Source organism: Theobroma cacao, chromosome 3 (genome assembly GCF_000208745.1).
Source record: "Theobroma cacao cultivar B97-61/B2 chromosome 3, Criollo_cocoa_genome_V2, whole genome shotgun sequence".
NCBI classification, from domain to species: domain Eukaryota; kingdom Viridiplantae; phylum Streptophyta; class Magnoliopsida; order Malvales; family Malvaceae; genus Theobroma; species Theobroma cacao.
Window position 1 is genome coordinate 35,348,667 of NC_030852.1, and position 26,762 is coordinate 35,375,428.

Below are 26,762 nucleotides of genomic sequence, written 5' to 3' on the forward strand. Positions count from 1 at the left end.
TTTATTATATATATATATATATATATATATATATATATATATATATATAATATACCTCTTCGTTTGCCCGGGATCTTTCGCCCACCACCTGTTTCGCCCTTCCCTTAGCTGGAGCTTCGTTTGCTCTTTTTTTAAAATAAGTTCTTTTTGCTATGCTACCCGTTTGTTTGCGATTGTTGGTCTTCGCTGATTTAGCAGCACCAGAAGAAGCCACCATTTTTCGTAGACACCGACCTTCAACAATCACTATATATATCCTTCTCACCTTCTCTTTGATCTCAGATTTACGGAGTTGTCGTCCTTCTTATGGTTGTCGAATAATGGAGATTTTCAGGAAAAGACAGATGAACAAGTACAAAGAAAGAAGAAGATAGAAATGGGGTGAGAGGTGAGAGAAAACATTGTTAGTCACCAAAACGACATCAAACTCACACGTTTGATTAAGACATAAAACCCTCGTATATATGCACGGTTAAGGGAGGTGAGAGAGAAAATGGACAGCCAACAAGAAAAGGCCACCTGGCCACAGCAAACAACAACGGAGGAATATTTTGCATTGGAGACTCTAAAATATTTTTTTCTGACAGCTTACTAAAACGAAGGAAAATAACTACTTGAAACGGCATAGTTTTGCCAACTTAAAGAAGATAAACAAAAGTGCTGAAAACGACAATGAAAGTAAGCTAAGCGACATAACGTTTGAATGAGTCACATGCAAGTCATGTGCTCTTCTTCTTCTTCACTGATTTGAATTTCCCGGGAATCACCATTGCCAAACCAGTGAAGCTTGTTCTTTCCAGAAACAAAACCCAATACTTCAACACACCCCCTTGGGTTTTGTTTTGCAGACTCCGAGTTTTTCTCTTAGCCACAGAAACCATTCTTTGCTCAAATTCTTAGTAAATATGTCCACAAGCTGAACATCAGTTCCACAATGTTTAACCTGTATCTCATCATCCTTTGCAGCTTCTCAAATTGAATGAAACTTCACCTTGATGTGCTTGGTTCTCCAATGATTCACTATATTTCTGGCTATCGAAATTGCTTATTGATTATCAATGAACAGTGTAGTTCCCTTTTCCTATTTGAATCCCAAATCACACACTATTTTCCTGAGCCAAATTGCTTGATTTGCAGCTGCTGCTGCTGCAATATATTCAGCCTCTGCTGAAGATTGAGCAACAACTTCCTGCTTCTTGAAATTCCAGGAGAAGACAGCACTACCAAAAGAAAAACAGTAACCTCCAGTGCTCCTGGAGTCATCTACACTTCCAGCCCAGTCGCTATCACAGTGAACAACAAGCTCTCTGCCATCTGCTTTTTCAAACTTCAATCCATAATCAACTGTTCCCCTAACATATCTGAGTACCTTTCAGCAACTGTGATGGCTTCTGCATAAATCGACATAATAAGCTTACAGAGAACATGATATCTGGTCTTGAGGCAGTTGAGTACAGTAAACTACAAATCAAGCTTCTGTAAGCATTGCCTATAGCATCTGGAGCCTCATCATCTTTGCTCAACTTGTAGTTTGTTGCCAAAGAAGTTTCCACTACTTTACAGTTTTCCATATGGAACTTCTTCAATAATTCTGAAGCATACTTGCCTTGGTGCATATAAATATAATCAGGGCACTGTATAAATTGCAACCCCAGAAAGTAGTGCATTTCTCCCAGATCAGACATCTCAAATTCTTTCTTCAGCTTCTCTTTGCAATTCATTGAAGTTGACTCATCTGTCCCAATAAGCAACAGATCATCAACATATAAAGAAAGTATTACTTTGACTGAGTCAGTAAGACTGTAAACATGCAAAGTAGGCTCGTTTGCACTCCTGTGATACCCCTCTGAAGTAAGAAAATTGTCTATCCGAGCATACCAAGCTCTAGGAGCCTATTTTAAACCATACAGAGCACTATTGATTGCATCCCTCCATAACAACATCTTTTTCTAGTCGATACTCTCAAGTTGCAGCTCATCCTTCTCTTTGATTTCCGCACACAACAGAACACGGCTAGGCATAGCTGTGAAGCTGCTTTGTTTGCTCTCTGCAGCAATCTCACCATACTTCTTCTCGATCTTCTTATCAATAAGAGCCAGAGAAGGAGGTAAAGTGACCGTCCCACTTTTTACCACTTCCTCCATTAAGCCTCTGAAGTCTGAAAAATCATCTTGGCTCTTGTCTTTGGCATCAAGTTACTTTGTAAAATCGTGCACAAGCTCATCGGTATACAATCTACCACCTAGAGAACTCCTTGGACCTTGAGTAATATGCGCATTATTTGCTGCATCTTCACTATGAGTTGGTGATGCTAGAAGCCATGACTGAGCCTGAAAATATAAATGGGAAAAAGAATAAAGGATTTCACGATTCTGGAATAAAGAAGATCAATACTTAAGTTAGTGCAAATACAATGATTATACCTCTTCGATACTCTTAAAGTGACTCCCCTGCAAATTCAAGAGAAAATGAATAAATCAGCAAGGTGAATGCAGGCAGAACAAGATTAAGATGAGACATTACAACCGAAAAGGATAGGTGAAGAAAATTCAAAACAAAATCTAGAAAGATGAACTCCTCCTGGTGACGAGTCTATATTTTCAATTCAAGACACATTTCATCTCTTATTAATGAAAGATTCATGACAATAGGCTATAACTTATAGTTTGACATTAAATTTAATATTTTTTGACAAAAAATAACAAGATTTACAATAATATTAATTTTTGCATACCCTAAAAATTTCCTGTGAGAAAAGATTTTGATTTGTTTGTAATTTCTGAAACACATAAACAGTAGGAAAATGTATATCTGTTAGCGTTGGGCAGTTTAACTTAAATAGAACCTATTCTTAAAACAATAATCCTTTAAATATATATCAACTTACGTTAATGCGAGCATGGATTTCTTGCTCTGTGAAGAAAAGAACTTCAACCTCCACCACATCAGAGCGCCACAACAGCCACATGCTCACATCCCTCCCACAAATTCCAAGTTAGGCGGAACACGCTGAGCATCAAAATGAAACGTGTCCTTGATTTCTTCCTCTCTGGCACGAGGTAAACTTGGTCTCAGCAATGACCAAAACGGCGGGTCGGAAACGGTTGATAAGATCCATCACAATCCTCTGACCATAGGTATCCAGAGTCCCTACGGAATTCCAGAGCAGAAATTTTATTGGAAACTTGGCTTGAGCACCACATGATGAACCCGTGTGGCCGGATGGAGCCAAATTCTGAATCCAGCCAACATTTACTGGAGACCATCCCAAATTCTCCGAAGATTTCTGGTTGGTCTGGTGAGGGATCCACTCGAACAAGTACTGGACCAAACCCCCCTCGGGACTCGCTGAGCAATTGCCCCTCGCCCGATGCAAGTCACTTCCTCCGTTTTGGATGCCACATACAGGAACGGGACATTCATCGTGAACTGATTGGTTATTGTTTTCTTGTCAATGACACCCTCCGCTGGTCTTGCTGCAATTACTTGGGTTTGGACCGCAGCGCTGATACATAAATCTGGCATCAGCGGAAGATGTGCCCGTGTCCATACCATTTGGTTAATCTCTCCACCTATTAGAACCATTGGTCGTAATTGATTCCCGTGGAGGAGTAGATCCTTCATTGACAAATTAAAACAAAGTAAAGTTTAATCAAAGATTAGATTATACTGGTAAAATTAAGCAAAAAATTTTTCTTGGTTATGTCGTCTTACAGGTGCTGCCCTTTCAAGAAGAGCATTCTCGAGTTCCTCTGTTCTTTTATTAAGATGTGACTCCCTATTCTTCAGCCTTTGGTTCTCCTCCTCTAATTCGCTAAATAGTGTTTGTCTGGATCCCGAGTTGGGTCTTCAAGTCGTCGTACTGGGACTCCACATTCTGAAGTCTCTCGTACTCCACCTTCATTTACAAATTAATTGTAAAGCATTAGTCTCTAATTCAACATATAAATTATAAATCCTNAATAATAATAATAATAAGTAATAAGTAATATATATATATATATATATATATATATATATATATATATATATATATGTATTTTCTGTACCCTATGTTCTTGCCGGCGTTTTCTATCACGCTCATTTCTTGCTTTTCTCTGAGCTTCAGTTAGTGGACGTTTACAGCCTCTGTGATCTGGTGTTCGCTCTGAATCGTCTGCCGGGAAAGCAGCAAAGGCACTAGAATCCTCCATGGTTTTGGGTTGGCCCAAAACAATCCTCTATGTTTTCTCACCGTCTTTTCTTGATTGAATATATGTCGACTTGTTGATTCTATGTACCAAACTCATCTACTACACTTTAAAGCAACAGAGAGTTAACCATAATTGATACTTACAAATTATATGTTCTCCAGCAAGCGCTGCCCTTAAAACTCTAATGATCAGATACAGATATATCGGCTGTCCACTTTTATACAGCAAAAACATATGGGACAGTTCGAGCACCGACGTTAAAATAATCAGATCAGTTTTGGGTGACGCGAGCCTTTTTCGCTTCTCTTTTATTGAGATTCCAAAGACCATATAGCATTGACTTTCCTTTTATTTCTTTTATTTTATCCAAATTATTTTATTTAGATTTTGTTGACTTTTACTGGCAGTAGCCACGTGGTGGCGGCCTGGTGGTTATCACAGTATGCAGACAACTTATTACTTTTCAAATTACGTAGTACATAAAAATGTACTAATAAATACTCAATAATAAATTTTTGGAAATTTTAAATTTGATCTATTTATTATCTCATGATAATATGATTTTAATCTCTTTATCTCAATATTCAGATACTCTTTTCCTTCATTTCTAATTTTTCTCTCTCCCTTCCATTTCTTTTTTTTTTTTGCTTTGTTTTTATTTTTTCATAAATAATAATTAATTTTAATTAACAATTTTTATTTTTTAATTAAAATCAAGTTTTCTTAATGCATGTCCCTTGAGAAAGAAAATTCCAAATTAATATTTCACATCATCATCAAAATACTATATCATCCAAGTTCATGGCAAAATTTTTAATTATTCTTAATAAGCTTTTAATGAAAATATGTGATATAGAAGCATTAGAACCATTCAATTGAAATAGTAAAGGGATTAAAAATTCATACTTCAACCAATTTTTTATGATAGTAGAATTATCAAACATTTTAACATTTTTATTAATTACAAAAATCTGAGAGTCCTATATATTATTAAATTTAATTTTTGGAATAATATGGATAAATTAATTATTAAGACTTATACAAGAGTTAAATCAATAGTTATATTCACATTTGATGTGGAATGATGTATCATAATTATCCATATCACATTTATAATGTTAGTAAAATTTTTATTTATGCTACATTAAATGTCCCAGGGAATTCAATTAATAAATGCATATTTTATGCTTTCTAAATTCTATTTTTCTTGACCTTTTGAAGATATTTGTACGTGATTTTCCAACACGACAAAATTTTAGTTGTAAAAAACTAAGAAAAGAGAATTAGTAGACTCTAACTTGTTACCAAAATATTTGATGTCTTTTGTGAAAATAAAGAGAAAGTTAGGGGCTTTTGTATGTATTAATTATTTTTAAAAACCAAAATAATTTAAATTAAGAAAAGAAGACGGGATTAGAGTGTAATGGTCTCTAATGGCAACTGATTACTTGTGTCCAAACATTTATACCCATGCCCGAGGAGTAAGGCTGCAATGTAGAAATTTCTTGAACTAAAATCCCTCGTTCAGGAATTTTAAGGGACATAATATGAGCAGCAAAGCTCGTGCATCCCTCCCACTTAAAAAGTTGAGGTGAAGATCGATGATTTACGAATTAGATAACACTGTGTTAGGGTGTCTGAATTTTGAAAAAGTTTTTCCCTATGTTCTAGAGGAAGACAGGTGTGAGCCACCGTAGAGACCACAGAACAGTTTCTACACTGTGTCCCGCGTTTATGCTTTAGTGGTGAGTCTGTCAGTCATTTGGACAAAGTTGTCTTAATAGTACCAACGCTATAATTGCTATTGACTCATTTAAATCCACCTCCCATTTATTTAGCAAACACCGTATAAATTCTTACAACATAAACTTCAGAAAAACACAAGTTCAACATACAAACCAGCAACAGGAACACTGGGAAAGGTCCAATACATCTAGAAATACACATAAAAAGCACTCTGCGACTATATAGATGACTCTTTAACTCGTTGGCACGCACAATCAATTCAGCATTGATCGATAACATATGACTTTTCACGTAGAAGAGTTGCGCATATCTGCTTGAGGAGGTGAGGAGCTTATAGACAACATCTCTAAACCGCCTTTGAAGATGGGATTTTCTCAGAACGGAAATCTTAAATTAACAAAAAAATAATCAGGATGAGTAAATTTAGAGAGCTAAATATTAAAAAAAGAAAGTGTAGTTAAAAGCAAATTTCTAGTATCACAAAGGGAAGAACAGGAAATAAACAAGATTAACCAATATGATGAATGTACAAACCTGCTTTGTTATCGGCGGCAGGGTCATGAGTGAAAAGACCACTGATATCATAAGATTTGCTGGCATGCAAGTTATGATTTGCAGCAGAGGAGGAGCCAGCAGCAAAAGCAGTTGACAACCCTAAATTAACAAGAAAATAATCAGGATGAGTAGATTTAGAAAGCTGTATATAAAAGAAGAAAGTGTAGTTAAAAGCAAATTTCTAGTATCACGAGAAACATGAATTTGAGGGAAGATCAAGAAATAAACAAGATTCACCAATATGATTAATGTACAAACCTGGACCACCGCTATCATAAGAGGAGGAGCCAGCAGCAGAAGCACTTGGAAATCCTAAATTAACAAGAAAACAATCAAGATGGCCAAATTTAAGAAGCTACATATAAGAAGATATTCAAGAGAAACATGATCCAATATGATGGATGTAAAAACCTGATTCATTACCGGCAGCAGGGTCATAAGTGGAACGATTGTTGATGGTGTCATGATTATTTGGGGCATCAAACATGACAGGAGACTCATGACCTGCAATAAAGGAGGAGCCAGCTGCAGATGAAGTTGGAAATTCTATATTATTACAAGAAAATAATCAGGATGAGTAAATTTAGAAAGCTATACATAACGTAAAGACTTGATTGATTACCGGCAGCAAGGGCATGATCAGTGAAAAGATAAGTGATACCATGATCATCTCGATCATCAAACATATAGTTCAACCCAGGGAATGCAGCAATGAGAGAGCCAAGAGCAGAAGCAGTTGGAGATCCTATATTAACAAGAAAGTAATCAGGACGACTAAATTTAGGAAGCTATCTTAACTATCACAAAAGCCAATTTAGTATTGCAAGGAACATGTAAACTTCATTGCCAATTTAAGGGAAGAATAAGAAGAAAACAAGATAAAACCAATTACGATGAATGTAAAAAACCTGCTTTATTACCGGCAGCAGGAGCAGGGTCATGACTAAAAGAGTTATTATCTGGGGCATTGTTTGGCAAGCCATGATTTGGAAACGAGGGGCCAGAAGCAGCAAAGGCAGTTATGTTGGTGCCGTTCGTGCCTGCAGACAGTTAAGTCCATTTAGTAGAATACCAAGCAATTTGATCAAGGGGTGGAGATAACCTCTAATTAAAGTCCATTTGCTGATAAAATCAGCCATAGAAGGTAGTAAAATTATCTATCCCAGTGGCTCCTGACACAACTAATTAATTCATTAGCATCCTGTATGACGCAGCGAGTTAGCGTGGAAATGAAGGCTAGCTCCTGACTATGCCTTTAAGGTTAATAACCAAGATTCAAATATTAAAACTTTAAACTCAAGCTTGAGAGAAGAACTTAGTAATATTATTCGATGATTCAAAAACTAAGCCTAAGGGTCCTATTTATAATATTATAGGCTCAAGTCCTAACAAAACTCTACATCCGGTTGTTTAGTACAACTAGAATAGTTAACAAAAGATTTAAATAAAATAAATATTTTATTCCTAATTAAAACATAACTATTCTAGAGTCCTAATACAAGTAAATTAAATAAAAAAGAAATTCTATTATATCTATAATTCCTATGTAAGACTCTAACTAAATAAGAAAAATATTAAAATTATGAATATGTCCATTTATGACTTTTGAGTTTTTATTTTAGTTTCTGACACTCAACTTGCTTTAAGATATTATTTGCTGGACGTTCTACGTCACTAGTATTACAAGAAACATGTAAATTGTTTGCCAATTTGAGGGAAGAACAAGATGTAAACACGATGAAATAATATGATGAACGTAAAGACTTGACTTATTACCAGCAAGGTAATAATCGGTGAAAAGATTGTAATTATCAAAATCAAAGTGATATGCACCTGAGGAGGGGCCAGCAGCAGAGGGAGTCGAAAATCCTGAATTAATAAGAAAATAATCAGGATGAGTAAATTTAGGAAGCTACATATAAGAAGATATTCAAGAGAAACATGATCCAATATGATGAATGTAAGAACCTGATTCATTATCGGCAGCAGGGTCGTGAGTGGAAAGATTGTTGATGGTGTCATGATAATTTGGGGCATCAAACATGACAGGAGACTCATGACCTGCAATAAGGGAGGAGCCAGCTGCAGATGAAGTTGGGAATTCTATACTATTACAAGAAAATAATAAGGATGAGTAAATTTAGGAAGCTATACATAAGAAGACACTGTAGTTAAGAGTTAAAATTACGTAATACAAAAGGCAAATTTGAGGGAAGAATAAGGTGTAAACAAGATGAAACAATATGATGGAACGTAAAGACTTGATTGATTAATTACCGGCAGCAAGGTAATGATCAGTGAACAGATCACTGGTAGAAGGATTATCTAGCGCTGCAAACGCAGAGGCCAACTCAGGATATGCAACAATGGAGGCAACAACAAAAGCAGTTGGAAATCCTAAATTAACAAGAAAGTAATCTGGACGACTAAATTTAGGAAGCTATCTTAACTATCATAAAAGCAAATTTTTAGTACCGCAAGGAACATGTAAATTTCTTTGCCAATTTGAGGGAAGAATAAGAATTAAACAAGATAAACCAATTACTATGAATGTAAAAAACCTGCTTTATTACCGGCAGCAGGGTCATGACTGGAAGGATTATTATCTGGGTTGTTTGGCAAGCCATGATTTGCAACACACGAGGGGCCAGCAACAGCAGAAGCGGTTGTGTTGTTGTTGGTGTCGTTCGGGCCTGCAAACAGTTCATTTAATAGAATACCAAGCAATTTGATCAAGGGATGGAGATAATTACTAATTCAAGTCCATATGCTGATAAAATCAGCCATAGAAGGTAGTAAAATTAATTCATTAGCATCCTGTAAAAGAGCTTCAGAATTAAGTTCCTGAACCTTGATCATAGGTCTGCGACAGAAACCAAGTTTGCGCCTGCAAAAAGAGAAATAAGTTCAATACTCCACGGAAGATCGTACAACATGTTCATAGGTAAGCATGGGACTTTATTTCATCAATGAAATTCCGCATACCTCGTCAAAAGAAGTAAAGTTTTTCCCCTGCAATTCAAGAGAAATGAATTAATGAGCAGTAAAACTGGAAAAAGGTTAAGATTTTTTAGTTTAAACTCATATATGCACTTATCCTTAAATTAAACATTATTAGTTTAACAATGATAGATTTCCGTACGTCGACTTTCCATGCACTGGGAATTTGCTCCAGCAGTTCCACAATTGCCCCCTGGATAACACAAATAAATTAAAAACGGGTATTGCCGTATTGTCAGGCTTAGGAATAGCACAACTCTTCCTATTGATTTTTCTCATAAAAAGATATAGAAAGTCCCTAGGAGACTTCAAGGCCTAGACCATGTTTCAAAAATCATATTATAATAATAATGGGCATATATTCAACATTATTTCAATCATGGTTATTACATACTAAGCTAAACCAAAACTAGCTAGTAGTTCAAAAATGATCAATTATGCTTAGCAGACTAAGAAAATTATATTAATCACAATTATACTTAAAGCGTAAAAAGTATATTTTTTGAACAACTAGTTTACTATATAACTTCATAGAACTACTAAGCATGTCATTCAAATTAAGTTAGATTGTTTAGCTAAGTAAATATTCTGACTTAATTGGTATAATGTTTTAAAAAGTTTTTAAATTATTTATAAAAATTTAAATAAATTTTTATTCTTTTATTACGTTCAATTAAATTTTTAAATTTTTATTTTAAATCAAATAAATACTTATAAATATCAATTGTCATTTTTAAGTTTAGATAGTGTTGATGTGGTGTTGAGGTAGATGCTGAAAATACCATGTGACCACCATTATGATTTATCATATTAGCACCAAGCGATATAAAATAATATGTGAAATTTTAACAAATAACAATTAGTCAATCATTTATTATAAAGATTTATTTAATTTAAAACAAAATAATAAAATGTTGATTTTATACGCAATAAAAAGATAGGAACTTGAAAAAAAATAAAGGAAAGAAAGAATGAGAGAAATGGCAGAGTGGTACCCCTATCTCAAGAGCTCTCCTTAGTTCCTGGCTTTCAATTTCAATACCTTGCTTCGCTTTCAACCTCTTGATTTCAGCTCTCATCCTCTTGTTTTCAGCTCTCATCCTCTTGTTTTCAGCTTGCAACTCTGGCACCATCGCTTCAAGATCCTCACGCCTCCTCTGTATTTAAAAAACAGCAAGCATGGCAAGCAAAGATTAATTAAAAGCTATAAGTCTGGGACAAAAGATATTTGATGGATAGAGATTAATTGCTCTACCTTAGTTTTCAGTCGATACGTTCGGCAACTGGCATTATGTGCATCCTTTTGAGCTCGAGTTTTTTCAGGTTTGCGTTCCTTGGTAGCCTTAGTCTCTGCTGCCTCAGCAGCAGTAGAAGGATCCACCATATTTTCGTGGACACCGACCTTCAGCAATCGTTATTTCCTTCTCAACTTCTCTTTGTTCTTCAGATTTACGAAGTCGTCGTCTTGCTTTTGAAACTTTAGCCGCATCTCTGCTTGGCCCAAATTTTGTATCGTTGGGTATTAACCCTGCAAAACGATAACGATTTGTTGACGGCTGGAATGGATCAAAAGCAAAATCGGGAATCCAGTCAATGGGTATCGATTCAACGCCTATAAATTTAAGAACAAAACAATAAATAATGAACAAAGGGGAGATCTGAATATATGATGAACCTTCGAAAACGGTGGAGGGACGAAAATCGAAAAAGCTTGAATCTTGTAATGGCTTGTCGGTAAAACTGGACCACTCTTCGTTCTCTTGATCTCTTCTTTCTCCGGTGTTGTGGCAATTGAACTGATGATGATATGAAAACAAATGGATAACGAGGTCGTTATATAGACCAGAGGTTGACCAGGGCGCGCGATTCATTGGCCTTGCTAAAGAAGTATTGACTTGTAACTCACGATACAACTGCTCGCGCGAACACTAATGCGATAGATTGGCCATCGAAAATCGTCATTGGCAATAGGCGGAGCATTCGGTTAATTTGGTTAAAAAATATTATTAATTAATTTAATCGATTTTCTTTAAAACATTAATTGAAACGAATCAATTTAAGTATTTTAACCAATTTTAAATTATCTGACTTTAATCTGTTTAATCTATTTTAACTAATTTAACAGAATTTTTTTATCAATTCTAATTTTAATTTTTTATTTATTTAATAAATTTATTGATATTAAATTAATCACAACTATAGTTTATATAGTATTCATAATTCTATTATACAGAGTTATTTTGACACATTTTGAAAGCTTAAGTAATTAAATCTTTAAGATTTTAGGTTCAGGTTTTAGCATTTTAGGTATTTTTTTAGTTTAAATTTGATTACATGTTGAGTAGTTAATTTAAATTATTTTAATTTTATTTTATATTATTTTTATTTTAAATTACTTTAAAAGTAATCATTGTTGGTTTCTCTTCCTTTTGTAAGAAATTTAATGAAGAAAGCTCATTTGATGAAAATTCGTGTAAGTATGATGATGGATTTATTTGTATATATTTTGATATTTTGATTATATCTCTTTATACAAAACTCTAAATTAGGATAGTCTTGAACCATTAGAAAGTTAAGAGGAAAGACTACAACTTTTATATTTATCACTTTGCTCAGTTGTAATTGGATAAATTTCAAAATATTTGTCTAAGTCGAAATAATGTAGTAGTATGCATTGACTAAATATGATGTGGTATTTGGAGCATATCTTTTACTTTAAGAGTCCAATTGATATGATTTTTAACCCATTAAAAAGTTAAGAGATATGACTAAAACTTTTATGTTTATAGTTTCATTTAGTTCAGATCATATCGAGGGAGAAATAGTGTTGGAACATGCTCAACTGCTATAGTTCCGCACAAGGCAACATGTAGAGGAAGGTCGCCACCAAGAGCCACTCATGGCTGCGGCGTTGAAGGAACCACCGCTGCAACACTGTAAATTTGTGGCCGCAATGCTGGACTAGATGGGTGCATCATACTAATGGTTGAGAGCATAGTGTTGTGGCGCCAGCAAAGGAGTGTCACAACTCTACCAAAGCTTGTAATGAAGCGTGGTGCCAAGAAATTATGACCGTGGCGTCACCCTACTTTCTAAAAATAAAAATTTGATGAGATTTTGAAAATTAAATTATTTGGAGCCTATTTAAGGAGGGACAGAGCTAATTAATTTTTATTTGGAGAGCCAAACATAGAAAAATAAGGATTAAAAATTTTAAAAAACTAATATGTTAAATTCAACTAACAATTAAAAAATTGATAATAGAAATATGAAACTAAATATAAAACTATAACGTGTAAAATGTAAATAGTTAAAAATGATATATAAAATTAATAATTTCTTCTTATATAATCAAAATTAATTAAAACTATATATTCAAGATAATTTCATTTCAATTAAATATAAAACATAAAGCATATAAAAAAATATACTCAAATTAATTTTCTCTTACATAATCAGGATTAATAAAAAAATGATACATTAATGAAATTTTAAATAACAATATAACACTACAACTTATATTTGAAAACTACATAAAAATTTATTAATTTTTAAAAATTAAAATCATAGAAAATAAAATCTACACAATATAAAAAAGAATAACACGACAAGTAGAAAGTAGATACCACATATGACATAACAAAAAAAAAATATAGTTAATGGTTTGTAGAAATTTGGGAAAGAAAATTTATAGAAACTTAGAACATATGAACAAATAGAATAAAAATGAAATAAATAAATAAATAAAAATAATATATATTAAAAGAAAAAAATTTAAAGTTGAGTGAGATATGTGAAATCATTTTATTATTTTTTATTTACATTGATTATTAAATAAAAAATTATTTTAAGGGGACTATTTAGAAAAAATATAAAAAATTTTAAAAATTTCATATGTTATGTGAAATCTTTTTATCATTCTTTATTTATATGAAGAGACCTTTTTAAGAGGTTTTAAATGAGAGGTAGCAAGCAATTACTCTAAAAAAGATAAGTTAAGAACAAAATAAGAAAACAAGAGAATTTGAAAGAGAATGGAGATTGCGAAGCTTCAATAACTAGTTTCTTTTTTTACTTTTGTGTTTTACTTATTTTCTTTGACTTAGATTTATGGCTAAATTATTTGACATATTATAAATAAATCCTTGTGGGAACGATAATATGAATTGACTATTTATATTGTTTGTGTGATATGTATATTTACGTGTGCAAAATTGACAACAAGTATAAACTATATGTTGTATATTAATAAATATGCTACATATAGTATTAAAGATTAATAACTTATATAAAAATAAGTTAATATAATAAGTTATATTAATAACAAAAGCTTAGGGTATAGTTATCAACATATTTTTCATTAATTTTACAATAAATTTTGTATGATTATATTTATATAAATATGCAATAATATTAATCTCTAAATAAAGTGTATTTTATTATTTTTATTTTTTGATGATTAAATCTAAGTCCTTTATTCATATATAAGTATAAAAAAAATGTGTGAGTTAATACATGTAAAAAAATCTCTCTCGATGATTAAATCTAACCCTTCATATATATATATATATATATATATATATGTGTGTGTGTGCATGCATACATGTAATAAAAACCCTCTTAATATAGTTATTTCAAAGTCGGTTAATTCGGTTAACTGATTTTAAAATTTTTTAATCAAATTGAATCAACAAAACTGATTAAAACAAATTTTTAACCGATTTATCCAAATTAACCGAATTTATCGATTAATTCACTTATTTCGATTTTGACCAAATTTTGTTCACCTTTAATAGGCATGTTATATTTTTAAAATATAAAATATAAAACTATTTTAAATTATTTAAAAAAATTTTAAAAATTATTTATTTTAAATCAAATAAATTTTTATATTTTTATTTTGAGTCGAATAAATTCTTTTGATTGATAAAATATTACTTATAATTCTATATTATATGACACTGAATAAATAAAGTTATGACAAAATAATATGATCATATGATATTTTTCACCTTACATATCAACATCACGTGATGTAAAATTGATAAATAATATTTTGATTAATAACAATTAATCAACTATTAATTATAAGCATTTATTTGATTAAAAATAAAAATACAATAACTTAATTAAATACAATAAAAATAAAAAATAAAAATGAATTTAAATTTTCTTAAATAATTTTAAAAAATAAATTTTATTCTTATTTATTATTAGGGTAAAATACTCCAATTTTTTTAAGTTTTAATCAAAATTTCAAGTGGATCCATTAGTTTTCGAAATAGACACTTCACCTAAAAAATGCAATCATTATTAACAAAGATTAAGAAAAAACTAAAATATCCTTTGTTTTTTTATTAATTAAAAAAATTATCATTATATTTTTTAAAAATTAAAAAAAAAAAGAAAGGGAGCACCAGTGCTCCATTCTTGGGAGTTTTTTTAATTAATAAAAAAATAAAATTATAAAATTATATAATAGTAATTTTAAAAATTAATTAAGAGTAAAATTATTTTTTATCTTTATCACATTAGTAAGTTGATGAAAATATTAATAATTGACTAACGGTTAAACTTATATGTCTAATAACAAATATTTTTTGAAGTAAGATATTTATTTTGAAAACTAATAAATTTTTATATAATTTTGATCAAAATTTAAAAAATAAAAATATTTTACCCTCACTATTATGATAGTAAAATTACGATGAAAAATCAAAGCAGTACGATCTAATAGTGGCTTTGCTAGTCACAAGAGTACACGTGGGCTCTCAACAATCAACGGCCATTGGAGCCAGAAAGGTCTAACCAATTACAAGGTGTTGAAATTTTAAGTTTATTGCGAGCAAGATTATATGATTTGTCAATTAAAAAATCATATCAACACATATAGATAATAATTAATGTGGTAAATTAAGCTTTTTTACGTAATTAATGCAATAAAGTTATAAGTATCATTAATTGCAGATATACTTTATATTACGTGTTGAACTATATTGGATGTAGATTAAGTTCTTTGGATTGAAAATATAAAAAACGGAATGGTCGAGAGTTACTTATAGCTCGAGCGGAGAAACGGGCGTTATCTGCCAGAACCGCCCGTGTAGGCCTGCTTTTCCGCGTCACGCGAGCGCAGCTCCTCCGACAGCAATTCGAGACTTATCCGAGGGAGTTGGAAACTCGAGTTTCATATGCGCACGCAACATGCATTTACTTTACCTAAGATTTTGACAACATTTTGTCATTTGTTTTCCAAACTAAAATTTTCATTTGAAGATCTGGTTTGACTGGTTTGTTGATTATAAATAAGTCAATTTTCATGTTTCTTTAGCCCAAGTAAAAGCGAGTAATTGGGTCGTCGTATTCCCTTGATGTGATGTTGATCGGTTCTCACCTTGAATCAGTTGAGTAGTCCAATAGATTGGGCCAAGAGGTAGGAACCAACTCTATACAATATATAGCCAGTCTTGGGTGCAAAATGATTACTATTAATTAGCTACACATCTAGCTATACATCGACCTCCAACACACTATATTCTTTTTAGGATTATAAGGTGGAAAAAATGATTATCAGACGATCATAATTGGCCGCTTTGTAAAAGAAAATTAACGTTTATCTTCAAAATAGTAAAATATTATTGGTTTTGCGCATCCGGGGAATCGAACCCCGGTCAGTACCGTGGGAGGGTACTATGATACCACTACACCAGATGCGCTTTGTTAACCTCGAACATACTATGTTTATCTACAACATGACACATGTCTTTGGTCCGTAATTATCGTAATTAATTACCGACAAAGAAACAAGACAATGCCCTAATCCTCCCTGAGTCCTTCATCAGGGTCGAAGGTCCTCTCTCCAATCCTCTTCAAGTCTTCCTGATCAAATCAATTTTCACTGTCGAAAATCAAATCGATTTCAGAACAAGAATGGATAACAGCGAAAACAACTCCCCGAGCTTGATCTCTCGCGAGAAGCTGGAAGAGGTAGCAAGCTGGGTCAGCGCCACCGTCGTCTCCGCCTTCTTCTCATCTCTGGAGCGCTGCTCTTGCGTTAATCTCGCCACCACCGACCCCGATGATGACGACAAACCCGAAGAGGCCAAGGACCGCCCGCTCACCTACTCTTCAATATCGTCTCCCTCTCGCTAAAAGTTCGGTACTTGCCATTACACGTATTTTCTGTTTCTCTTGATTTGGGGGTTTTTTGTATACAAAAGAAAACTTTAAATGTGGTGAATTTGCTGATACTTCTGATTGAATTTGAATGCTTATGTAATAAATGTTAATTGTGTCTTTTTCTTTTTGGATATTCAATGTTCTAATCTTGTTGATTATTTTGTTTTCTCAAAAGTCAAAGCCCTAAATCAAGAAATGGATCTTTATTTTCTTGAATTTGATTTTAGGTTTTGTAATAACTGCCAAATTTTGTATCAATTAAAGGCATTACTAATTTGGAATTCTTTTTTTTTTTTGAAGAATTTTTGGATAATTCAATTGGAAATTTTTGAATCGTATACAATGAATTAATGTTATGAGGGCTGGGAATTAGTTTCTTCAGTGCTTGAAAAATCATTCCGAAAGCTTTGGTGCACTTGCTATATAGAGGGTTTACCTTTTCTTTTTGTAGAGAGTTTACCTTTTCTTTTTAGGATGTTTCATTAGGATATGGTGGCAGTAACTGCCCAAATCGCTTGCCGGTGATTTATAGTGTGCAGCTCTGGGATTGAGCTCATTGTTGGTTTGGCCTGGTTTCAGGGAACTCATTGCTTGACCCTGGAGCAGTAGGCTTCAGCTGCTGTGCTTTGGTAGTAATCAGTAGAGAGCTATTTAGGGTCTTTATAAACATATGGATTCAGTGCTTGTATTTGCATGGCAATTAGTCTTAACTTTCAACTTCATGCTTCTCAAACACAATAAAATGTCTTCAACGGCACTGGTCTCTCCTTTTCTCTCCTTTTGTTTTTCACTATTAAGAAAGGAAAATGAAAAATGAAAATCAAGACAATTTCTAACTAGGCAAAGATAAAGCAATAAGTCCTGCCTATCTTCGAAGGGAACAGTACTTTGAGTGCATTTCAAATCTTGTCAGGGTTGACAAGGGAGCTTAATATTCCACTTCTTGTGCTTGCATGTCTATGTATTACAAAAAAATGCAGTAAACTGACCTGTTATTAGCCTCAGGAACTCAGTAGGTACAACAGAACCTGTTATAGATTTACCATGCTTCGTGCATGTACCAATTTGTTAATGATCTCAACCTAATATGTTGTCATTATATTTGCTGTTAGGTCTTTCTTCCTCAGTCATCTTCATTTTTTGAATGCAGATATCTGTACTCTGAAATAAATATTTACTCAAGAAATATGTAGGTATCACAAAGGATTAGTCTTACTCTCTTCTTCAGACTGTACAATCTTATATTCACTTTCTAAGGAAAATATACCTAACAAGTCATGATTAGATAGATGCAGGTAAGTATGCTCATCATAAAGAAGCCTTTATTTTGCTGAGAAAGAAAAAGTAGAAAATGGAGAGAGAGAGTGTGTATTTTGCATTGCCTTCTTTAGCATTTCTAGCAAGTGAACCTCTCTATATAGCCCATGGTTTCTAAATTTTTACTAGTAGTGCCACAATTTTGTTGCAATCTAATGCCTAAAATAACATCTAGCATGAATATTTTACTTTACCGATGATTTTTGTCTCCATGATCCCTCCAACAAAGCAGCATGTACACACAACGGCGAATTATGTACAACCTTGCTCTCTTACCCTTCAAAATCTTACTCTTTGGCACCTGAACAGTGGCTTGCTTTTGTGGAGACATTTCCATCAACCTGTTCTGGTTTTGCCTTTGCTGCAACACTTTATGTCGTGTTATCTGATTATATAATAAGTATCCTCCTTTAGTTATCTCTTTCTACAGCAGTTATTAGAGTTCATTTCAGTTTCCTTTGAAGTCAGTAAATAATTGGTGAAACCAGGAGCAGCTAAGACCTCAAGACTTGACTCTGCTTTTGCATTGAACCAGGGACCCGGTTTTTGGCACTTAAGTAGTTGAATATTGGTTTGTCACCGGATTTCCAGGTTATGTGTCCCTTGATCCAACCTGGATAGTGCACTTTTTCCAGGAATTATTGCCAAAAGGACTAATGGAGGACATAACGTTCTAGATAATTAAACAGTTGAATACAGGATTACTTTTCTCCTCTTTACTCGACCAGTAGACTTGTATAGGTACTGGTACACTCTAAGCTCAGCTGGTGTTTGTCTTTCTGGGTTATGATTGCTTTTCCATAGTATTAAATTTTAAATGTGAATGGCCTCTTCTTGGTCATAAATTATTGTAGTATATATAACAGAACTCAATGCCCAAAATTTGCTGCAACTCTGCCTTTTCCTTCATCCATATCACTTCCATAGTATAGAATAGAGTGGGGAATGAATATTCTTCCTTTTCTCGAGTGTTTTGACATACGGTTGGAGTAAATGCATATTTTTGGTGTCTAAAGTCTTCAACTCTATTCATTGCACAATATTCTATTAGTGTTATTCAGGTAATATGTCGGACTGTCTTCATCAACACCAATTGGATAAGAATTTTGGACCTCCAACACACTAGTTGGGCCTAGTGGGTGCTCTTGTAGCCCCCAACAGTTCCACAGAAAGCTGTTAAAGAGCCCAACCCCACCGGAGGGAAGTATAAAGGGCAGACAAGCCCCAACCCAAAACCCTGACCCGAGAGAAGTGTGGTTTTAAGGGAGGGGCACTTTTAACTTTTACCTCGTCTCCATGTCTAGAGTGGTGGGCAGGTTTTCTTCTAGTTATTGTTTGATGAGAATAAGATTCTCTTATAGAAGGGCTCCGGTGATGAGGTGTATGATAATGCTGCAGCAAAGTCGTTCCAATTTCTGAAAGCTCCATCAAATGGAGCTTCATCTGTGGAACTAAACGCACTCTGAGGAGCATCCATCTCTCTCTCTCTCTCTCTGATCCGAGTAGATGATGGGTTTCGCTTTGTTTTTTTAGTTCTTTTTGGCTTTTGGTTAGGAGAAACTACGAATCCGAGTAGTTTTGTTCAAACGTTCGGCCTCCTTTTTGGACTTTTGGAGGTAAAATTGGACTAAAATGGCGATTCAAATCTAAAATCTGGCAACGATTTTACCATGTTCAACCGGACGGGTTCTGGTATTTAAAACAGTAATTAAAGTATTCGTATACCGTTTAAAAGACTTGATTAAATTTTCTTTTAAGCGATTCCTGGATCAAGGTGTCTCTTTCTCATTTATTGATGCATCTGCCCCTACAAAGTTGAAAATTGATTTTTTTTTTTAAATATCAAAAATACTTTTTTATCAAAAGTTGAAACTTCAAATTAAAAATTATTATATATCGAGAATAGGTTAGTAGTTTCGAGTAAAAAAATGATATTTTAATTTTAATATTTGAACACTTAATTCAAGGACAAGTACCTATGTTGCCATGTGAAAGATTGAGTTCTGAATATCTTTTTTTTAATCAAAAACTTAATTTCATGCAAAGGTAAACACAAAAATGTTGAAAATAGATGTGACATGTCACGTTAAGATTCGATTGAATTTAAGAAACAATTAAAAATTTTTAAATTTCTTTTTAAAAATTAGAACAAATGTAGGTATTACGCTACTTTTATTCCTGCACTTGGCCTTTGCTTTTGATTTCTCCGCTGCCATGCCCTCAGTTCTAATGGAAAAGATTTATTCACTATTGATATACTTTACTAGTCTCCAATCACATTCCCCCACTTGGCTCGCCTCGATCTCCATCAGTTTCAGTCGATCTCAAGCACTTCCAGCCCAATGCCCACATACTCATAGCCATTGACTATCGTCCTTAACGACAAGCTTAGCCAACCACAAGTTCTCATTGCCAACGTTTTGCAGGAAAAAAAAAGAAGAAAAGACCATCCTTTTGTCTTGCTTTTCTTCTCTTGCATTCAACGTCAATAATCATGTCTCATTCAATCGTTTACAATTCTGGCCATCATGGCTTCCTTTCAGTCTCAGACCAACGGTGAAAAACTGTTTCTTTTTCTTGTTCCTGTTTTCTTTCTTTTACTGTCACTGACTCCCATGTCTGCCGTAAACTCAGTTAGAGCTCCTTTGTCATGTAGTAAAGATTCTGGGCCTGTAGTTCCCACAATCCCGTTACTTGGTTTCCTTCAACGTGTCCAGGAAACTGCTTTGAAAACTTATGGGAAATCAAGTTTTGATCCTAAAGACTATGTGGATTTATCGTTAAAGTTTAATCTTTCAACCACTGTGGAGGCATTCGATAAACTTCCCAAGACTGCAAATGGGTCAGTGTCTGTTAAGGATTTGGATGCTTTTATAGGAGAGTACTTTAAAGGTGCAGGGGAGGATCTTGTCTATGCTGACCCATTGGATTTTGTACCTGAGCCTCATGGCTTTTTGCCCAAGGTGGAGAACCCAGGGGTAAGGGCTTGGGCATTGGAGGTTCATGCTTTGTGGAAGAATTTGAGTAGGAAAGTTTCGACCTCGGTTCATCAACATCCTGAATTGCATACTATGCTTCCTTTGCCAGGGCCTGTCGTGATTCCTGGTTCACGATTCCGGGAGGTTTATTATTGGGATTCTTACTGGGTTATCAGGTTAGCTTTTGATTTCCTTACGTTTCAGCTTGATCATAATGTTTCTGTTGCATTAATGTTATGAAGGTTCAATAGTTTACTTTTTAGATCATTTGAGAAAGGAATATGATTCAGTTCAGTAATTGAGCTCGAAGAATCGATTTGGGCTAATGGTAAGGTGCTGATCAAGAAAGCCAGCATTGCTGGTCTAATTGTCTTTGGGACAATTGTTCCCTTGTGGTTTCACAGATGTTGGAATATTATTAAGGAAAAAATGATGTCTTAGTTTAATGGTTCTTACAATTGTCAAACTATTGGGGATTGATGTTAATATGCTTGTGTAGGGGCCTGCTGGCAAGTAAAATGTATGAGACTGCAAAAGCAATCGTGACTAATCTCATTTCCTTGCTAGATACATATGGTCATGTTCTTAATGGTGCGAGAGCCTATTATACCAACCGAAGGTAATGGTTTCATTTATTTTTTTAGCATTGTTTTTGGGAACTTATATCTGTAGTAAAAAATGTATAAATTTGCTTCTAACTCTGCAAATCTGCTATTGAGAAGTTTTATAGATCTCAAATTGGTAAATTACCTAGTACTTTTACAACTATTTACCTAGTACTCAAATTGGTAAATTACCTATCATCTTAATTGCTCATACAACTATTTACAAGCTTTGAGGTACATTCTGCAGCCAGCCTCCCCTCCTGAGTGCAATGGTTTATGAAATATACAATCGGACTGGTGATGTGGAATTGGTGAGGAAGTCTCTCCCACCACTGCTTAAAGAATATCAATTTTGGAACTCAGGTAAGCTGAGTACTCTTTACTTGAACGTCAATATATGGATTGTTCCAACTTTTTCTCAACAGAAGAGTTCTGCTTTAACTTCCTCCTTTACTTCAATCTCTTAATTTGAGTTTTCTGACTTTTACCTTCTATGATGTTGTAGAAATACATAAGGTGATTATCCGTGATGCTGAGCAGGGGAATTACTCCTTAAATCGGTATTATGCAATGTGGGACAAACCCAGGCCTGAATCATCAACCATGGTGTGTTCTTCTCTCCAACTTGCTTACCTTGCTAATGTTTTCATGTTGCACGTTGGAAGAATTTTCGTTTAACTTGCTCTATCTGCCAGGATAAAAAATTTGCTTCAAAGTTATTGAATGATTGTGAGAAACAGCAATTTTACCGAGAGTTGGCTTCAACTGCTGAATCTGGATGGGATTTCAGCACAAGATGGATGAGGTAATACTTTGCATGGCTTACTACACAGTCTAACAATATAATTATACTTGATGATGGCATGTTTAAAAACCTAGTTAGTTAGAACAACACTGGGGAATTTTCTATGTATCCACCCTAATGCCTTTCCAACATTGTGGCGTTTGTACAATCATGCTCATCTGGTTGTGCCTCTTATAACAAGGTTTAGCTAGGGCAGTCTGTCATATTTGATATTTGAGATTTTACTAATCAAATAAATGAAATCTCATGGTGAATTCTCTTTGTTCCAGGAATCCTTCTGAATTTACAACTTTGGCCACAACAAAAATTTTACCTGTTGATTTAAATATATTCATACTAAGGGTATGTTAGAACTTCTCTTAAGAAGTCCTGAGATCAGTACTCCATGGACTTAATGACAAAAGCTGTTCATTTCTTGATCTAGATGGAAGTTGACATTGCCTTCTTCGCAAAAGTTGTTGGAGAGAATACTGTTGCAGAGGATTTCCTCAGAGCTTCTCAGACAAGACAGAAAGCATTCAACTCTGTTTTTTGGAATGAAAAGATGGGACAATGGCTGGATTATTGGCTCAATAATAATGCTGCATGCGAGGTTGTATTCAAGTGCCATAGCTTGTAAGGTGATACTAAAGAGTTATAACATTCTTTAAAATTTTGTCATTTTGATGCTCTATCAGGAATCTCAGACTTGGGAAGCTCAGAACCAGAATCAAAATGTGTTTGCTTCAAACTTTGTTCCCTTGTGGATTGATTTGTTCAACTCAGGTTTGTAATTCTTGAAGCCTGACCGGCTATTTTGAGATTTGGTGCAAAAAATGTTTGTTTGTAGGGTTTTTTCTGAGAAGGAGAAAGGAAATATTGCAAACAAGTAAAAGGATGTGGTAGAGGTGTTGGAGAGGAAGCTAAGAGCTGTTCTTGAAATATTGAGTGTTGTAGCAGGCAAAAGAGAATAGATAAATGGAAGAGTAATGGTTGAGAATACGTAAAGAATAGGCAAATGGTAGAGTAACCGTATTGTCAAAGTAGTAGAGTAAGATAGAGAACAGGCGAGCGGTAGAGTGATGTTGAGAAGTGAGGGTTGGAGATATATCGTACTAGTTTTGAAAGTCTCTTCTCAAATTGTAAAAGCTACATTTTTAGAGTCAGAAGAAAGAGTTACTCAAGAATAGGTTTTAATGCATATAATGATTAACTGTTAGTGAAACCTATTATTGCATATAATGAGTAACAGTTCCATATCTGAGCCGCCTTGTCAAATTCTCTAGAACATCCAAAGAACCCATGAACTCAGTCATTTGTTCTGAGTTACTTTTACTGCTATCTGATTGAAATAGTGTTCCACTTGTTCTCATTATTTTCTCTATAGCTTTATGTTGTTCTATGCTTAAAGAAATAATAAGTTAATAGCCAAAATCAACTATTTACAATACTGAAGTAAACGACTGGCTATTCAAGCCTAGGTTGATCATGCTTTGTTGGTGTCTATGCTTGGAGTTCTATGTTTCAAACTTGAAAGCTACAGCCTTGATTAATTAAGAATAGTCCTTCCAAACTCAAAGAACTTGTAGTTTATTTAGATGTAGGTCTGTGGTCAAGAATGGTATATCATGTATCATGTCCAGGTTTAGAGACTGTAAGCCATTAAAACTTCATAATGAATGATTAGCAATTTGTGAGTATGCTGCCCTTGTCCCTGTTGTTTACCATAAATCATTAATAGAAACTCACTGTTTCCAAACTAGCTCAATGTGGCTCTTGGGCAAGTAACATTGGAAGCAATGAGTGGTAAGTATAGTAAAAGCAACATGAAGGATCAAAGTTACCAGGGCTCCTATTATAAATTTATTTTGTAACATATATCTTATATGTTGACTTTTTTATAATTCACTCGGTAAAATCTATAAAGAAATTATCTTTTCCTTTATAAATGGAAGAAAGCTTAGAATCTTTTGATATGTCCATATGTGAAGATACTCCTCTGGTAGAAAAGGTCACGAGAAGTCTTCAAAGTTCAGGCCTGCTATGTGCTGCTGGAATTGCAACCTCTTTGACAAATTCAGGAAATCAATGGTTAGTAAATGTCTTACTCAACTTGACAGACATTACCCTTTTTTTCCTTTAAATGATAGATAGTCATTCAGCGAATTAGTCTATTGATCACTGCATGAGTTGTGCATTTCCTTTTTCTTTATAGTATTAATGTGACAAAGAGAAAATAAAACTTGTGCACACAGGGACTTCCCAAATGGTTGGGCTCCACTTCAACACATGATAGTTGAAGGTTTGTCAAGATCTGGATCAACAGAAGCAAGATCAATTGCAAAAGACATTGCTGAGAGGTGGATCAGAACCAACTATGTTGCCTACAAGAAGACAGGGGCAATGCATGAGAAATATGATGTGGAAAAGTGTGGTGAATATGGTGGTGGTGGTGAATACATACCCCAGGTAATACTACATAGTTAGTCTTTTAACGTAATGAATGAAATTTTGACAATGCACAGACGAAATTTCTGCATAAAGAAATGGAATCCCAGTTCTTTTTCTTACTTTTCAAGTCTGTTTTCGCTATGCTTTGATGCAGACCGGTTTCGGTTGGTCCAATGGAGTAGTGTTGGCATTCTTGGAGGAGTTTGGATGGCCTAAAGGCCAAAAGATAGACTGCAACTGAGCTACGAATTGGGTTCATGCACATCAATAATAACAGATTTATTTCATGGTTTCAAAAGTATGCTATAAAGCATCAGGATTCTCTTGGCCATTGTTGTGATTTTATAATGTACTGGAATAAAGATCAGATCAAGCCTGTTCCTTTGCAGTGGATGTGTGTCATCCTGCTCATTTGGCTGTTGAGGAGTTAAATTGAGATTTCGCTGTTCAAACTTGAAAGCCAGTAGCCGAAGAAAACATTTGATGGACTTTTATTGACCATATTTTGCACTAGAGCCCCTGCTTAGTAGTTGGTAACCAATCTTCCTGGCTCGTTAAGGAATATAACATAAATATTCAAAGATTAAAGATGAAAGAATGAGATGGATAAGCAAGTTTTGGATCAATTGGGTCAGTCTAGCCAACAGAGAGGCCCAAACCGGCGTCCTAATCCGATGAAGAAAAACTCGTACTGTAGTGTAGCTGGGCTTCATATCATTGTTTTCTGGTCTAAATCTTTCTAAATTCTAACCTAAGCCTCCTTCACTTAGAGCTCCAAGCCCTGCCGCCCCTGGTACTGCCGTTCGCCTTGGTAGAATTTTCTTGAACCTCTTTCCTGTTCAATTGGTTCAATTTGTTTTTATTCCCTGGAGGGGATTTCCAGGGTTGTCAAACGTGAAAATTTGAATAAAAAAAAAAAAAAACAAAGTTCCTGTTGCAGCCTACATTTGCAAGCTTTTCCTTTTCCGGTGGTGATCTACTTTCCTAGTTTTTTCCCAATTCTAGGCCATTTGGCCTGTATACTTTCTTCTTTTCTGTATTTTAGTAATCTTAGTTAGGCTAGCACTGACTTTACCCTTTTAGACAGAGGGCACTGGTTTGTATTTTCTTGTTACAGCCAAAGAGTAGGCCATGGGTAAAGGCGGATTGAATCATTAAATATGAAGAGTCGAGTGCCTAGTCATGTCTGGTTAATATTGCATCATTAAATATGAATATGATGCTGCGGCTAAATGTCAACTGTATCATTGAATATTGCTTTCCATCCTATACATTTATACTCCTTCCCTGTCCTTCACCAATAGAGTGTTTGAAATTTGGGAAGATCAGTAGAATCTCATAGGAACCACTTGTCCCAATCTAAACCTCCATAGCTATGTCACCTAACCTTGGGTTTCTTGTTTCCTGTCTTTGCCACCCACATCTAGAACATAGAATGAAGACATCAAATCACATGCTTGTCTCAATCATTATCTATAGTTAAAAATTCTAGTAATTCTCATTTACATCAGTTGTGTTAAACATCAATTCCTCTACCTAAAGTCTTTGTCTTTGCTTCCATTGTCGTTGTCATAGGAGTCAGGATAATTTGGGACTAATTTTGAGGAACACCCCAGAGATTAGGCTTTTCCATCATAACACAAATGCTGGTCCAGAATCACTACACAAATTTGAAAAGCTTTGATGATAATAACTCAATAATGTTCCCAAGCTGGTGGAGTTAGTTGCCTAACTCAACATTCTTTAACTAATGAACTGACAAATAATGAATAATCAATTCATTACATGATCGAACAGAGATGCTATTCATACTCTCCAACTCATATATATATATGTGGATGCGTTACATTTAAAGGCAATTAAGCAGTGGGTGGTGGTGGGTCATTGATTGAATCCTTTTCTTTTTCTTTGTTATATTGATAGATCCTCTAATGATAGACAAAGAATAATCTAA

At 34.2% G+C, this 26,762-nt stretch overlaps 3 protein-coding genes, 1 long non-coding RNA gene and 1 other non-coding gene across 12 annotated transcripts in view; 1 reads left to right on the top strand and 4 right to left on the bottom strand.

The window, feature by feature from the left end:
* The window catches only part of LOC18606765, a 2,494-nt gene extending 2,046 nt beyond the window's left edge, over positions 1 to 448 (bottom strand). Inside the window, exon 1 of the mRNA XM_018117217.1 lies at positions 56 to 448. Coding sequence (XP_017972706.1) covers positions 56 to 217 — 162 coding nt within the window. The 5' untranslated portion in view covers positions 218 to 448. The remainder of the gene's footprint in view (positions 1 to 55) is intronic.
* LOC108661208 lies at positions 511 to 4,492 on the bottom strand. Its single transcript, XR_001926952.1, has 4 exons — positions 4,050 to 4,492; positions 2,888 to 3,898; positions 2,424 to 2,450; positions 511 to 2,330 (listed from the first exon to the last, which is right to left on the bottom strand). It is a non-coding gene; the product is annotated as an uncharacterized LOC108661208 (long non-coding RNA).
* Positions 5,998 to 11,365, bottom strand: LOC18606766. Of its 8 annotated transcripts, none has more exons than XM_018117209.1 (16): positions 11,170 to 11,365; positions 10,750 to 11,022; positions 10,490 to 10,651; positions 9,637 to 9,687; positions 9,480 to 9,506; positions 9,345 to 9,381; positions 9,068 to 9,187; positions 8,772 to 8,825; positions 8,463 to 8,576; positions 8,328 to 8,363; positions 7,403 to 7,534; positions 7,117 to 7,239; positions 6,906 to 6,998; positions 6,753 to 6,806; positions 6,474 to 6,593; positions 5,998 to 6,326 (listed from the first exon to the last, which is right to left on the bottom strand). In XM_018117209.1, exons 2-16 carry the CDS (start codon positions 10,876 to 10,878, stop codon positions 6,286 to 6,288), a joined length of 1,293 nt encoding a protein of 430 aa, XP_017972698.1. In that variant the 5' UTR covers positions 10,879 to 11,022; positions 11,170 to 11,365; the 3' UTR covers positions 5,998 to 6,285. The 8 variants fall into 8 exon arrangements, with proteins under 8 accessions (XP_017972698.1, XP_017972700.1, XP_017972695.1 ...); XM_018117211.1 differs by having other exon boundaries at positions 6,918 to 6,998; positions 11,170 to 11,364; XM_018117206.1 differs by having other exon boundaries at positions 6,906 to 7,019; positions 11,170 to 11,364.
* Positions 16,140 to 16,210, bottom strand: TRNAG-CCC. Its single transcript has one exon. It is a non-coding gene; the product is annotated as a tRNA-Gly (tRNA).
* On the top strand, positions 20,442 to 25,196 carry LOC18606772 (probable trehalase). The gene is made up of 11 exons (XM_018118582.1): positions 20,442 to 21,144; positions 21,468 to 21,587; positions 21,821 to 21,936; positions 22,079 to 22,179; positions 22,269 to 22,378; positions 22,648 to 22,720; positions 22,803 to 22,970; positions 23,056 to 23,143; positions 24,349 to 24,448; positions 24,613 to 24,826; positions 24,963 to 25,196. The coding sequence occupies exons 1-11, from the start codon at positions 20,519 to 20,521 to the stop codon at positions 25,047 to 25,049; spliced, it is 1,803 nt and encodes a 600-aa protein (XP_017974071.1). The 5' UTR covers positions 20,442 to 20,518; the 3' UTR covers positions 25,050 to 25,196.